At 37.5% G+C, this 16,838-nt stretch overlaps 1 protein-coding gene across 1 annotated transcript in view; it reads left to right on the top strand.

Annotated features, from left to right (window-relative positions):
- The window catches only part of NELL2 (neural EGFL like 2), a 141,901-nt gene that overhangs the window by 79,771 nt on the left and 45,292 nt on the right, over positions 1–16,838 (top strand). The window contains exon 13 of the mRNA XM_042872902.1: positions 1,239–1,364. Within this exon, the coding sequence (XP_042728836.1) occupies positions 1,239–1,364 (126 nt within the window). The remainder of the gene's footprint in view (positions 1–1,238; positions 1,365–16,838) is intronic.

Genomic DNA, 16,838 nt, shown 5'->3' with positions numbered 1-16,838 from the left:
ATTTGAGTTTATATATTCAACCTATTGCTTTGAACTATCATCAAACTCTGGAACATCACACTGTTCCCCATCTGGAGATTTTATTTTCAAATCTGAAAGCTGTAAACAGCATTGAAAACAGGGAGTAAATTAAAACTGATGAGTAGGAAAAAAACACGGCCAACAATCCACCCCTTTGATTTGTGACATACTTTTCTAGCAAGATTCGGTGGCACACTGCAAGACAATTTAACTATATGTACAGAGCACGTTAATAACGCTGTCTTTATCATTGCTATTATGGGAACAGCATGCTACTAATCGCTTCCAAATTAATATTGCTTTTATTCTTTGCTGCATAAAAATAGTGTGCAGAAGCTGCTTTGTTACTTTTGGTTCTTTCTCAGTCTTACCATTGAAGTATAGCCTAGCACCAGAAATAGGAGTAATTTTGCAGCCAAAGTGAGTATCCAAACCAATTACGTTTTGACGTCCATACCTACAGTGACTGATATCTGGAGTTTCCTCTATACATTAATGCTGCTGCAGATACACTGTTCCAACAAGTATTTTTATCAAGTTGCATCTTTTTTCCTTCAAGAGCATGTATTTGTATAAACCACATTCTCACGTGTTCTTTCCAGGTATGGTGTGTGTATGTATATCTGTGTATTTATGTATTCACACACTCACATTTGTATTTAAGAAAATATGTAAAATATATGCAGTTACCAATTGCCTACTTCATAGCTCTAAGATAAACTTCTAATAAGCTCTGGTGTCTTTTCAGAACTTATTGTGTTCCTTTCAGGTCCTTCCCAAACAGCAGTGCCTATTAGCTCCAAGGAACGTGGTTTACATAGCAGTGTGTTTCTGTACTGGTGCCTGCAGTGACTACACGAATACAGTGACGGATGCCACTGCAGTGCTGAGGCAGATGTTCTCCTGTTTTGGACCTCCAGTTATTTTTTCTGTTCTTCTTTAAACCACAGAAATAGCAGCATAGGCACTTCAAAAGGACTCAAGAAAGATCCAAGCCACTGTAATCACTGTTGTAACTCCCCTAACAGCAGTTCACAGAAAGCTCATGCTGCTCCTGTTGTTTGAATACTTCAAGGAGTTGTTTAAAAGTGGAAAGCAAAAAACTTTCCAAAATGCATTGTTTTTCAAGGAACACATTATTTTCTGGAGTCGGGTATGGAACTATTTTAAAGAACTCAATAGAAATTGACTTATCTTCTTCTTTATCCTGTTCACAGATATCGATGAGTGTGCTGAGGGGCAGCACTACTGTCGGGAGAACACCATGTGTGTAAATACACCAGGATCCTTCATGTGCATCTGCAAAACAGGATATATCCGCATTGATGACTATTCATGTACAGGTGAGAGGGATATGCTTGCAAAATGAAATAGCAGGATGATAGTGTTTAGGAGCACTGATATGTCTCTTCTAAAGTTAATCTTTGTTATGTTTACAAAACATCTGCATGAAACATTAAATAAAATAAAATAATGACAAGGATATGGTGGGGTAAAGCTATTACTTTCTTACAGATTTTGTGTGTTGCATTGTTTGTCTGGAATTGTAAAGAAGTCAGGTTTGTCTCACATCTGCATGGGCTTGGGTGCTGATAGAAAGGTGAAGGGAGAAGGAAGAAAAACAAGAGACCAAAAGTAGCTCTCGGGGGTACTCAGTTTCCATGTGGCATACCAGCACAACTCCACTTGAAGACAAATGGTGCTTCTTCAGACTTCTGATGGAGATAAATGTAGATGTTAGATTAGATGCTTATTAGATGTTGGCATTCCCTTGTTTTTTAAATTTGATGAGACCTGGGCAGTTCTTCAGCCAAATGCCTTGGGTTTGAAGGGCAGGAGCTCAGTGAGCTTCGTGCTGCTGGATATGATTTTCTGTCTCATCTCTGCAGCTTGCATTTGGGATCTGCTGACACCAGAAGCTCCAGCAGAAGTGCTGCGTTCATGCTGACTTTGACTTGTTCTAGTTTTCTTTTATTGCAGGTTATTTTAGGGTTATCGAATCAAAACTGAACATTTAAAATTGTCTTCCACACCAGAGCCAATCTGTTTGTGAGTGACCAAGTTATAGGCTGCTTTTAATAGGTCTTTCCAGCAGCAGCCAGTGTGTTTCTCATAACTCTCTCATGTTTTCCTCATTCCTAGCTGACTGAAACTATTGCTTTTCTACCTGCTGAGTGTGAACCTTGAGATTATTTTAGGACTGCCTTTATCTAAATCACCATGATACTTTTTCTACTTTGGTTCTCCTAATTTGCCATTCTAATTGAACTCTACAAGTGGTGAACCATTGTAAACTATTTCACAGGAGCATTAGGTGCCTATAAATATAGAAAATGTATTTCTCAATGTTCTAAACACTATATTCCTCTTATTTGCTGAAATATGTTGTTAAGAAGTTCAGTGCAGTTCAAAAACTCTAGACAATCCAATGTGTGGAAAACCAGTTAGAAATCCATTGCATATCTTCCATTCCAAATGGAGGTAGGCTTTTTATTTTTGGATAATAGTTTCTATTGGAATCAGCCTGATGGCTGACATGATGAATGATTTCTCCTCCATACTTTCTATGATCAAGCAGAATAAGCTAATGCAAAACGAAGTGAGGTAGTAGAGAAAATAGACTTGTAAGGTTTCAAATCTTGAGTCTCCCTAGGCTAGATTAACCTTAAGTCTGAGAAATGCCTCCTGCTGTGACGTGAAAACCAGAGTTTCCCTGGAGTTAAGTTATAGCGGGTTCTGGATACTGAGAGGCAACCATGAGGAATGCTATGTCCATTGATTTGTTGAATTTCCAGTAGTGGCAGGCTAACATAGTTAAGTCTGTATGCCACAAAATAAATTGATTTTTACTGATTCCACCTCCAGTGGAGGTGTTCATCTGTTAATGACATACATAGACTTGTGAGAATATTCCATGACATTTTCATCAAACAACAATAAGTGAAAGGTCAGTTATGTTTCAAAAATTAAGTGGAACACGGGAGATTTTTCAAGTCATTTGCTTTGATCAGTAAATGGCATTCTGTGCTTGTTTTAGTCTGCATAAATAGTGTTGAGAACATTTACAGTAAAATGCTGGGGCAAGTGGCAAGTGTCCATATTTGTGTGTGAGGCTGCCATGATTTTTTCACCCATCAGCATATCTTTGCTGATTTTTGCCTCCTATTAAAGCTCCAGATGTATGAGACTTTTGTGTGCACCCATTTGCCCAGATATAAATCTGAGGTAAAGTGATGACAAATAGTGAGCGTGTGTTGCTGTGGCTTTGACATAGAGTCTGTAAAAGTTTTAACGTACTAGATTGCTTAAAGTTGTCTTTGCTGAAGAAATGTATTGTGTTATGAGGACCACCAAAGCTCCATTTAACAAAAACAATCAGTACAGGACATTGCATGTTAATAAATCCATGCAAAATGGTAATGGGAAGGAGTTTTTGTTGATAATGGTAGTACTTTTCTGTCCTATGAACAGTTTAATAGCTTCAGTTTGGATATAACCGACTTTTCATAAGCAGTGTTTATTCTCGCAGCAAATAGTTTACTAGGAAATCTCATTATGCTTCATTCTTTTCCTCCTTGTTTGTCTTTATTTTTAACTGGAGCCTCACTGGCATCCTGTTAACTTGAGACTAGAGAAAGAAAAGCATTTTCCAAACAGGTTCTGTCTAGAGAATCAAGGCAATAAAGTACATTAAGGATCTCAACCTGCAGCATCACTCAGATTTGCTCCGTGTAAGTCTATCAATTTCACACTGCATTTTATGACTGCAGAAAGCAGCAACTTAGCCACTTCTGGATTTCAGATCCAGATTGTCTGTGTCCAGCAGATCTCCCTGTGCACTGTGAGTTCATGTCGCATGGAGATCATTCTGGTTAAGCTTCACATTTTTTGCCATGCTAGTGGTAGTTCCTGAAGTTAAGGGCATAAACCAAACCTTTTTATCTGGCAGAATAGCTGAACAGTAAGGAGAAAAAATAATCACAATAGACCAGAATGACAGATTTGCAAATTAAGGAGATATTTTTCAAAAATTTTGGAAGAGTGCCCTATTTAACTTAGTGTACCTACAAAATTAAGACTATGCACTGTCCCAACAATATTTTTCTGGGTTTTTTATTCTATCCGTCAGGTTTATTATAGAAGGTGCACTGGATAGTTGATGTTGGTACAAAACTCTGATGTTTACATCTGGCAAAAATGAAAAGTGGAAAAGACGTCTGTAAAAGGAATGGAATTTTAAAACCTATTCAAACACTGATATACAAAATATCTTTATGTTTGTACCATCAGATAGCCTTTGTTTTATGTAATTCATGCACAAGGTGTTGTAGGACATAACATCTGCATTGCTCCTTTCTGTTTTCCTTGAAATACCTGAAAGCATCAGCTTTGATATCATCAGCTATCAGCTGCTATGGAAGGGTGTATAAGGATGCCTGATGTCAGCTACCCATGAGAACTATGCTGTAGAAACCTCACACAGATGTCTCTTATATGCAAAGTCAGTCCTGCAAGTCCTAGGGATCCCCTGATACTACGAGCATACTACGAGCATTTACAAAGAGCCCAGACTCAAAGATTTGAGTTGATGTGGTTGCATAAATATATAGTTCTGTTCAAATGTATCAGTGCTTGTGTACAGAAACTCCAAAGCATTTTGACATTTTCCAGTGTTTGCAACTAAACTCTCTTCCACAGAATTTAAAGTTTTTTGGCAAGTCCCTGTTTTCCATACTGACAATTCCAGGTTTAACTTGCTGGCTGAAGAAGACAGATTTTTAATCCTGTTCAGGAACAACAAGAATAGAGCAAACAGCTGCCTCTGTGTGCTACTAAATGTTTGATTTTTAAGATGTTTTTAGCTTAGAATTAATGTGTCGTTGTGCTCACAGGATTGCTGAAGCACAGGAAGATATTGAAAAGATACAGCTGAACCTTGATGAGGCAGGTTGTGATGTGAGTGATGTTTTCACAGCTTGCTGGCAGACTAACATGGTGCCTTATTGTTCCATTCTGATGCACGCATGCTTACATATGTAATTTGTCAGTCTTTGATCGAAATGGAAGAGAGATGTAAAATCAGTGGTATTTAAGGTTTTCTCTCCTACATGAGACGTTTGAAAAGAAATCTGTGCTATCCGTCTCTGTCAGAGCCCTGTGCACAAAGGACTGATTTAGGCAGCATATTGCTGTTTCCAAAGCATCTCCAGTCTCTTTCTTCATGGCATCTTTATTGCAAGTTTTACAATAGATCTGAGTTACATATGATTTTCACAACAAAGGATGTAATGAAGACATCAATTTCAGATTTTGTTATTTGTATTCATCTTGGAAGCAAGTTTTGCAGGGTTAGATTGAGTTAGTCACAACCATATTTACACAGAAGTCTCTTGTTCATGGCTGATTTTATGTTCAGAAATCAATCATAGCTATGAGAAGGGGGAGATGAGTCCTAAGCTGCACTAATATGCCAAATGGGTGCACAAACTGCAAATTAAAGGCATAAAAAATATGCCGTGGGCTACCACGCTTTCCTTGATTTCATATTGTCTCATTCCCCATCCACTTTGCTTCACAGGACCTGAAGTGTTATGGCATTGCACTGGGGAAGGCAGGCAGAAAGCGGCACAGTGCTCTGCTGGGATAGTTTATGTGCATAGCAGCATGTGGCACCATCACTGGTGTATATGATTAAACTTAAATGCCTTAGGATTTTTCTGGGACAGTAATACTGGCATCTTTACTCTGTCTGGGATTATGAAAATGCACAAGCTGTTTTCTTGGCTGGGGAAAAAAAAAAAAAGAGTTTTGCTTCTGGACATAAGGGTGCAGAAATTGCCACGTCCAGTGTTTCAGTGTAATCCACAGTGAGTAGCAGTGCTCGGAACATAATCTTTCCTGCACCATTTCTTTTTCTTTAACTGTAAAAGGGAGAAGTTAGGAAATGAGAGATGAGGGCTCTCTCTTTTTCACACTTTGTTTCTCACAGTAAGGAGTTCTTTCAGTCTGCAGGGGATGGTTAATCATATTTACTTCCAACACAAATCGTTGCATTCCTAAATAAACCAAACTGTCTTGGGACCACTCACCTAAGTAACCCATCAAAATGGAGCAGAAGAAAGAAAATCCTGTGGGAATTAGTGCAGCATCCTCCTTAGATCACAGTAAGGCAGAGAAAGATGTATGCCATTGCCCAGAGGAGTAATGGGTTTCCAAGCCCAGAACAATTTGTAAGGTTCCAATTCCGTGCAGTCTCATGGGGCACCTATTCTCTTCTTTTTTCTACTTCCCAACCAGTGTGGAAAGTGATTGTGGTGAAAGTTGGATCAGGATAAGTTTAGGTTGGATGTCAGGAAAAACTTCTTTACAGAAAGGGTTGTTAAGCACTGGAATAGCCTCCCCAGGGAGGTGGTTGAGTCACCATCCCTGGATGTGTCTAAAAACCATTTGGATGTGGTGCTCAGGGGCATGATTTAGTGGAGGGTTGTTAGAGTTAGGGTAGTATGGTTGGGTTGTGGTTGGAGGTGATGATCTTAAAAATGTTTTCCAACTTGATCAATTCCATGACTCTATGATTAAGTGGTGCAGCTGCAGGCTTTTGGCCTCACCTTTGGGTGGGAGCTCCCACAGCAGAGGATGGGGAGGTGTGGAGAAGGCAGAGAATCTGAAGTACCTCCAAATGGGCTGCTTCATGCTTTAATGCTCATTGTTACCAGCTAGGGAGTCATTAGGGCTTTCTGTAGTTTTCAGGGCAGAGACCTGAGGATTGTAAAACCATATCTTCCATGACTCCCTGTACATGTGGTCTGAGTGAGATGGTAAATGACAAGACCTTCTGAAAGCAGTGCAACTTGTGTTGGATTTGTTGGGCTTTAACTGGGTTTATCCAGCTGGAGCTCACTAGCTGCTCCCTCCATCCCACCCTGCATATTTAATTCATTGATATGTTTCAGAGATTTTTCCAACAACACTTGTCTTAAAGTGCTGTCAATGTATTCAGCATTTATTTATTTATTTGTTTGTTTGTTTGTTTGTTTGTTTGTTTTTCAGTAGCCTCTCCCAGTAAACTGAAGTCTGATAATTGCTGCTGCATAAATTGCCAGGAAGCATTGTGGTAGCATTAAGCAACACCAGGAATGTTATAACTCATTGGAATACTGGCAACTCTGCGTATTTTCCAAATAAAATTAAATCACAAATCTGTTGCAAATTGGAAGGAATTCCAAGAACAGCATTAAAATGATTAAGGGTCTGGGGCGTTTGACTTGACATACAGGGAAGATATAAAGAGAAAACTGCACTGTTAGCTGCATAATGATAATGAGTGTACAGAAAGTAGGAATTGTGGTAACAATAATGCTAACTAGTAATTTCTTAAGGGGTGTCAGTAATGAAGGGGAAAGGGTGGAGGAAAGGTTTGTATTACTGTGGATCAGTGATCAGTACTGTTCCAGTTAGTTTTTATGCCTGACCCATAGACTACACCCTTAAATAATATTTTGGGATGTTTTTGAAACAAAGACAGCTTATCATAATACATAGACAAGGGATTGTCACATTTAGCCTGATTGGTACTCATACATATGATGCTATCTCACCTATCTCTGTGCTTTCTTCCCCTCATGCAGCCATTACTGTTTCCTCACTCCACTTTTCCCACTGGCCACACTGTTGTGATTTGTTTTACATTTGATTTGCCCACAGTAATCATGTCTGTGTCCCTCCTAAGCCCTCCTAAGATTTAGTTCTATTCATGTAGATAGCCAAAAACCATACATGCCTGGTTTTCAGCTAATGCCAGTGGATTATCTAATGAAGTTCTAGGGGAAGGTAATATTTTAGGTCATTATGAATGTTTTTCAGTCATAGTTGTGTTCCATTTGTAAGGTCAGTAGGGTGACAGTCCTTGTTACTCGTAGAGATTGACCCCGCCTGCTTTGGAGAGAAAGAATTTCTAAAGGCTATTCTGGTGATGTCTCTACTTAAGGAGGATACCTGCTGGCTTGATATTTTGCTAAGCACTGGCACATGGTGTTTTTGAGTGCGTATGTTTTAAGAAACATCTGTAATTCTCCTGTCTCCGTGTTAGGTCTGGGTCAGAGGATAATGGGCTAATGGGGTTCTTTAGCAAATGGAAGATGATTTCTTTTGGAACTGCCAAATTTCCTCCTCTGCCTTTGAACATGAACTATTAAAAATATAATCCTCAACGGAAACTGGAGTTACCTTTGGAGGTTTATCTTCTGCCCGTCTTTTGAAGTCTCCATATTAGTCTTCTACATTGGTGCTTTACATGCACCAATGCTCAATTTTTACTATCCTCTCAGTGAATATATGCAGATATGTTGGTTGTTGCTGTTGTTGATAAAGCAAAAAATTGGGTCCTCTCTCTTTTTTCTTCATTAATGTTTTGTCTACAGTGTAAATATTCTGAAGATAACAGAGATAATGAGAAAACAGAGACGGGGTCTTTACTATGCTAATGGTTCCCATGTTATTCCCTGAGTGCAGATGCTCAACTGCTAAACCCAAAAGAAGCCTATGATTTGGCTGAAAAGCACAGGTCAAATACTGTTTATGATTCAAAACTACCAGAGGTTTTGTTGGCTGCCTGGTTGTTCCCCTCCTATTCTTGCTAAATGCAGCTATTTTTGAGGGGACACTTTTTTTTTGCAGACACTATTGGTTTTTTTTTTTATTACCTTGGTACTCTGATACCCTTCAGCTAAATGATTCCACTTGACATGTAGAAATTGAAGTTCACAAAGCTGTGGGATTCCACGTAGATTTCACTGGTTTATTTTTGACTTGTAAATACATCAATTGTTTAGGACATAAACAGTGAGGGAAAACACATATTTTCCTGTATTGCGCAGCAGAAGCAATGCTTAATGGCAGAGATACCTGAGAAAAACCTCTGTTGGACTGCCTAGACTTTTCTGCCAGATACTCAGGAAAAAGTTTCAGGTAGGGTGAAGTATGGGTACTTAAAAATATCATGCATTTTTTGTTATTTTTGTTGTAACTGTACATTTCATTTCCCACAAATGAATTCTGAGAAGCTGAAAGAGAATGTCTCTCCTTAGTTACAATGGGAAATAAAATCTAGCTTATGTATGAGGAATGTGGGCTATGTTTTAGCACCTGCAACCCCTTCTTGTAAGATTCATGTAATTGCCTGCGATGAAAACTGCTAGGGGACTGATGTAATCCAGGCTTGAATTAAGTCATCCAGCTTCAGTGTTTAAAGCTGCACACTCATCCTTGGTTAATTAATGGTATAAAAATGACCTACTTTTCCACACACATATAAGCTTCCACAAGTTATCGCAGAGATAATAGAAGTTGATAGTGCTTAGTACATTGGTAAATGAGGCCACATTTTAATAAGTGACTAAATATGGCTACAAGATGCAACTTTATTCAGCAGTGCTGTGCACTCTTCACTGCTGCACAGAAGTTTAAAAATGTATGATCTCAGATCAGTTATATACCAACTTTGTTATTTGAAAATATAGTATTATGAGGCATTATGATAATAAAAACTGTTTTTTGCTTTTTTTTTTCTCCTTCACTTTGATGAGATCAGCAACGTTTCGAGTTTTCCTTAAGTTCTTCAGCTTGTTCAGTAGCTGAACTCTTTGCTTAAATAAAGACTAAGAATAATTGTACAGTATGATGCAAGGGATAGAGAAATAATGAGGCACACTGACAGTGCCTCATTATAACATCTCTATAGTGGCATTCAATGGCTTGAGTAAGGAAATGTTTTAGTCAGCAAACCACCAGAGAAAATATGATGAGGAGCTCTGGATTTATAATGATGTGGGCAAGATGAACCATCTGTCTTTTCCATCTCTGATTTTGGTGATTCTCCCCCAAGTTATATTAAAAGTAGCATGAACAAACATGCATTATGAAACAGTGTAATCCTAAAACCACTACACTGATGGTGTCTAGCTATACAATCATGGTTTCTGCCAGTAATAAACACTCTAGAAGTCAGCTTGTACGCACAGAGCATTTTAAACTCAAAGCTTATTTGCCTCTGATTTTCTTGAATACAGTTTCCATTCTGTTTTACAGTATGTCAGCTTACAAAAATCCTCAGGCTCTCAATCCTCTTTCAGGACAAATTCTCTCGTATGTTGTACAATATCTGCTTTCTAGTTGTAAGATAATTCACAAAGCTTATAGAGGAGTGATCATTCAGACAGAGCTTGTTCCTGTGCTACTGCATTACTTAGATAACAACACAAGTCATTTTTATGTATCTGCTGTATCTCACACAAAGAATATTTTGGCTTTACTTGGATTGGATCAGGTTATCATTGACAACTTAGTTTACAGGCTGTTTTAATTTGGAGCTAGACTTTTCTTTTAAGAGGATACTCTTTAGGGCTGATTTCCTCCCTGGTTACTGACCTAGTTCATAGCAACTATTCATCTAGCTAAGCAATTATAGCAGGATTGATTTCTCAGCTGATCAAAACCCAGCACACTTTAAAGGATCTTTGGTAGGATAAAATTTGAGTCAATAAAAAAGAAAATGTATTCAATTGACAAATAAATGAGTGTGTGATTTTCAATATTGGATGATTAATTCTTTTACAGAAATTATTCATCTTTTTATAGATGATCACAAACTGCGGAAAGATAGACTGCAAAGATAAGGAAACTAGGTAGACAATTTCTTTGAAGTTGCAAAGATCTTTCTGGCTCAGGAGACGGGAATCTGATGCTGTCTCATTGAGAGAGTCACAAGTGAAGGGAGTTGGTTGGCTTACATTTACTATGTCTGAGTCAGCTGGTGACCAGCTCATGCCAGGAGAGCTTAGCCTGATCTCATAGGAACTCCAGCCAAGGCCAGTGAGAGTTGGGAGCAAGACAGCTTTTAAAAAGGAGCAGTGGAGTTATTTATTTATTTCTGTTGTAGTCATAAACATTCAATACATCTACAATTAAGATCAATATAGCCATGTATATAAGTGTATATATATAGCCAGTGATTCCTGAAACATATTGTGCCCTTTGTTTTTTTTTCTTGAAATCTTTCAAGATCAGACTGCTCTATGCTAAATGGCAAATTATTTCCTTGACTTGTGTTTAATACTGTCAGTCAACTCACAAAGTCAATGTGACTTGGTATTTGTCATCATCTGTTACAAATCCTGCCTCGGTCTCTTGGATACTTTTTTATCAATAATCACTGGCGTGAGTCTTTCAGACTGGTAATTTTTGACTTACAAGAACAGATCGATCTACTTTGCTACATCAAACTGCGTCTTCAAATTAGCAGCTAAAAGATTTTGGATGCAGCTTTTTAGGTTACAATCCTCTATTCCATCCATGTACTTGAGGAGTGGCTTTGCTTAACACTGTGTGGTACAAACCTTTCAACTACAGCATGAACTTCTTACTTGCTAGTCCTTCTTTGCACACATTTTTTGCTGAAATGCACCCTGAAATGTCTTGCTACACAAGGTAAACACATTGGGCTTATTCACTTCATTGACTCTTCTGGCGCTGGTGTACGTCTGAGTAATCCCAAAGAAAGGCCTGTATTTTTACTTTTGCTTTTTACTTCTGATCCACATGAAAATTTGCAGCCAGGCTGTGACTGCTCTTGAACAAATTCATATCATGAAAGCTAAATTGATGCTTTTTTTCTACTCATCTTTTTTTCTAACTAAAACTAATTTCAGTTAAAGAATCTTCTCTGATTACCAGTTCACCCAAATGGAAGGAAGAAAGATGTAAAGGCAGGACCACCCTGTGGCAGTCAGAAAGAATAGGTGAACAAGAAGGATCAAATACTGTCTACTGAGAAAATACATTGGGCTCCATTCTTAGGCCTTTGTTCAGGTGATGCCCTGAGAAAGACTGGCCAAGTCATCATCATTTATTTGAAAAGTCATGTTGATACAAAAGGGAACATTCATCATTTACTCTTTGCTCCAATATAATATAACGTTGAAGTACTTGGATGAAATTTCCCTTTTGCTACTGAAGATACATACAGTGAGGCAGAGTATTTAAAATAATGTGTCCACAGAAGATGCTTAGGTTTTTCCTGAAGGCATTCTAAATATACAGAACTATTCTATTTCATTCATTTCATTTTGTATACTTATGGGTTTTTTTGAAAATACTAGAGGCATCTTCGAGTTTGAAAAGTTAAAACAAGAAATGTTAATCAACTTTCTGGTGCAAATAATTGATGCTTTTTTCCATCAAATCAGTGAAAAATTTGTAAGTCTTGGTGTTTTTCTTGAGAACTGAGAGCTCTGCCAACAAGCTTGGCAATAAAATAGGAGACTGTTCTACCTAAAAGGTTTCTGGAGTTTTTGAATGAGATTTTCTTTATTTTTCTGACAAATATACAAACCATCTTACAGAGACAACGTCTGTTTTGTACTGACCCTATGTGCTATAATCTTTACACATCCTCATAGGTATATACTCCAGAGAAACAGAACAAAGAATTGTATCTGTCCTATATATTAGAAGTGAAAGATATTTCAAAAAAAAACTTGCTGTCAGCTAATTTGATTAGTCCATAACTCATACTGATTTAAGTCAAAAGACACCAGTGTCTTTTCTAGGTATTCTTTAAAATTGCTATGGATAGGCAATGAGAATTAAGTATCTTAGTATTTCAATCTCATGTTTTTCTTCTTGAATAAGAGTTTAAAAAAAATTAATATGATTATTTGCATTTTATTCCTTCATTTGTTTACGTGTTTCAGCATGTTTCCCTTCCAACATATTACTAATAGAAGTGACTACTTGATTTACATGAGAAACAGTATTTCATTAAAATGCTTATTTTCTAATGCAAAATAATGTTAAAGTGGTGGACTGCTTAACCATGCAATAAATGATGAATTTATATATCCCAAATATCTGTCTTGGCAGATATTGGAACTAATTTGTAAATACCTACTGAGTTAATGTCCAAGTCACATAGAAATGGAGATTTGGACCGGACTGACAAAGATAAGCAGCTCTGAGTCACATAGACCAATCATCAGGGAAAATATATTGTTAGCAACAGTAATTACAAGAGGTAATTGTGTCATTTACCCTGTTACAGACCACTGAATGTCATGAGTTTGGAACATAGCAGCTGTCACACAGTATTAACTTTGATGTTCAGGGTTTGGAAAATTACAGAACCTTTCAGTGATGGTGCATTTAAAAAAAAAAAAAAAGATGAAGGCTTTGTATTTTTCAAAGTGGCCATAGAATGGTCACATCTTTTTCAGATAAGAGGACTGATTTCTGGAAAAGTGGGCGTTCATCAAGACTAATCCCTTTTAATTATTCATCTGTGTTTTTAATAAGCTTGGGATGTACACATATTTAGTAAGTCTTGATTACTTTTTTCCCAGCTCTTTAGAAGGTGGAAATGGATGCAGAATTCAGCTTAACTTCTGTATACATAGCTTTATTGTCTGAGAAGTAAATAGAGAATGTGCTTGATTTTCACCTGCACAGTTACTCCAGTCTGCCAGGGGTAGCTGAGGTGTACTATTTAATTAGTACACCTTCCAGGGATTGAGCTTCATGTTATTTTGAAGTTCTCCACATAGTGTCTCAACTTAAATTCTAATTTCTTCAAACAGGAGTATATGAAAGAGGTAGGATTACAAAGATGAGCTCACCCTGGCAACCCAGGATGTAGTATTGAGAAAATGGAATATCTGGTCAGTTGTATGTATTAATATCCAAGTGCTTTTATTTCCAGGGAAGGCATCTTAAATGCAGTGGTTGTGATGGATGTGTTTGTTATACTGTTTTGGTGCACCTACATAAACTGCCAAGGAGCATCTGCACTAGGGAGAATCAGAACCATCACTAAAAACAGTATCAAGGGTGACCTGGAATCAAAGGTTCAGTATCATTCTGCGTTGCCACCACTTCAGCATATGTTTGCCCTCATTTTCAAGTTGAGAACTCTTTCTCCAACTAGGTGAGCAACACTGAAGGAAGACCTATTCCCCATTGAGCTCAACCACTACAGATGTCTTGGCAAAAATAGTGCTGTCCTGTTTGACATCGAGTGAGTCATCTGAAAGCCTGTGTCACAGCACCTCTAGGGAAATGAGGTGAACTATCTCATGCATCAAGAACTCTCTGCTGCATAAAAGGATGGAAAACCATTTGTTTCCCAATGTCATAGTAACTTAAGTTATTCCAGAAGAAGAGATCAGGATCAAAGCAAAAGCAGCATTTCTTTCAGCATTGTAGTGCCTTCCATTTTCTTCATCTGACAAGCACTGTCCATGATAAAAGTAGTGTAGATTGTTATTGTAGTTTCCAAAGAACCCTCTGAAATATGAGTTAACAAACTCTGGACGTGTTGACATCCCCAAAAGAATGGAAAAGGAGCACTACCTGTCTCCAGAGAGCTCTGACTACATTTTTAGTTCATGAGTCCAACTTTGAATGGTACTTGATTCCTTAGACATCTTTCTGCTGTCCCATTGCGTATCTATCCTTCTGTTATCTCCTTGCTGATAAAAAACAGTGTTGTTCAGCAGTGTTTTGTGGGGCCCTCTGGTTATGTAGGTGGTCTGCAAATTGTTACTTTCAAAATCCAAGAACAGACAGCAAGTTATGAGCTTCAGCAGCAACTCTGAGAGACACTTCTCTGCTTGATTTGTATAACAGAAACGTGTAGCATGGAGGCCAAGTGTCCAATATAAGTATCTGTTGCTGGTGTCAGACTTGTGTAACATGGAGCCTTTAATTAAGGGAACAGTAAATGAAAAGGGTTAGCATTAGGGTAAGAAGTAAAACAAACATTTTTTTTTTGCTAAGGAAATTGCAGTAGGATACTTATAGCTCTAGTCTGGCAGTTCTACTAGCAATAATATATGGAGGTGCACTTCAGATGCAGAATTTGCTATCATTGTCACTTTTGACAGCATAATAGAAGATTGTGAAAGCATCTGTTTATTGTAAGTACGTAGGATGTTTAGTTCACAGTACAAGCTGGAATTTGAAAAGATTTACTTTGGAAAAGATAATACCCATAGCAAGAATAAAATAAATAAAAAATAAAAGAACAATATATGGAGAAACATCTCATGAAATGAGACATGAAATATCTTTTAAAACACTGAAACCTTATTTTAAAATGTCAGTGATAAAAGAGACAAGATATTAAAAGATCAGTTTGAATTACAGCAAAAAAGAACTGCCTGACAAGGTCACAGACCTTATGTCTAGACTGAAATCTTTTAAGGTGGGATTTTCAAAATGATTTTGCATTTACATTACAGTTTTGCCATTGAAATCAGTGAGAGTTACGGATTTTCCTTTAGGCAAGAAAGGCTTATGCTAAGTTATTTAGAAAATCCTTCCCTTAAACGTTTCTGTTCAAGAAGGAATATACAAAATGGCAGACATGGAGAAAGCAGGAGATAAATTAAAGCTTACTTTACTTTAGCTGTCATACTAAATATTTTTCAATATATTTCCTTTGCCTAACTTGTTGAAATGTGTAAAAATTCTCAGACTGCTATGTGAAGTAATATTGACTAACTGTACTGTAGAACCTGCTGTGGGAAGAATTTGAGTATTTTGCAAAAATACATTTTGTTCCACAAAACTGGAATTCATTATTATAATACAGGATGAAGAAACTTAACTGGGTTTAAAAAGGATTAAATAATTTGTTAAAACGTGATGGGGAAAGATGGAGGGAATAATATTAGTCCTGGAAGGATATATTTTAGCCATCAAATTGCCCATTGCAATGGGGACTGAAAATGACTTTGTTCCCCGTGAGTTCCAGGAGATCTTAGCACTGATTACATGATGAATAGATATTACTGAAAGGAAGGGATGGGCCAACATTCAACCTGCCTGCTGGGCTTCTCAAGTCTTTGGAGTTTGTATACCCCAATTAGAGGCATAAAATATGTTACTGGATTTACCGCTAGTGGACAATTTGGAGGGACTTACAGCTAAGAGTTTCACATTTCTTCATCTAAGAGGGAAACCCAGAACACAAAATACAAAACAAGACAAAACAAAACAAAACAAAACAAAAAAAGAAAAAAAAAAGCCCACAGAGATCTTGTAGAAAGAACAACTGCATAATGTTTTGAAAGGTAGATTAAGTTTTGAAGTCCAAGCAAGAGAGTAAGAAAAAAACATCTATGCCCCTTGCAGGTTTTGGTGTGTGAAATAGTTTTCTTCAGATGAGCTGTGAAATGGAAAATCTTCTTAAAATGCATTTTCAAAACACAAGTGTTTGGAAGCAGGAGATATTTTAGGGATGGATTTCATTATTACATTCAGTGTCAGGATTTCTCTTTTTGTGAAACATATTATGCATAAACATAATATCAAGGTATTTAAACAGGTAATTAGTTAATCACGCAGTCAAAGCAGGGTGCAAGACAAGGTCAACATCATGGTTTAGTTTATCTAACCCGTTCAATTCCTATAAGCATCCAACATCAGCATAAGCAGATTTCTTCTGTGGTCTAAGCCGGCTATGTATCATCATTTTTAAATGCTTCTTATGGTCTCCTTTTCTGTGTGTGACATCCATGAAGTCCTTGGAACAAAATCTCAGATAATCATCAGTTTTGGGATCCTCCATGTAGAACTGTTTTTACATAAACCAGTGTCCAACAATTCCAACTTTGTTCAAATGAAAGCTCTGACTGCACTAAACTGAAATAGTTCAAGCTGCACACGTAACACACCCAAGTACCAGCTCAGTCCCTATCTGTCTCTGGTCTCCTCAATGCCACAACCACTTCAGAGCTTTCTGCAAAACACTCCTAACCTCACAG

This window comes from Lagopus leucura, unplaced genomic scaffold, assembly GCF_019238085.1.
Source record: "Lagopus leucura isolate 7727_CA_CO unplaced genomic scaffold, USGS_WTPT01 Super-Scaffold_100008, whole genome shotgun sequence".
NCBI lineage: Eukaryota > Metazoa > Chordata > Aves > Galliformes > Phasianidae > Lagopus > Lagopus leucura.
Note: the sequence above shows the minus strand (reverse complement) of the source record. Positions and strands in the feature narration are given on the sequence as shown.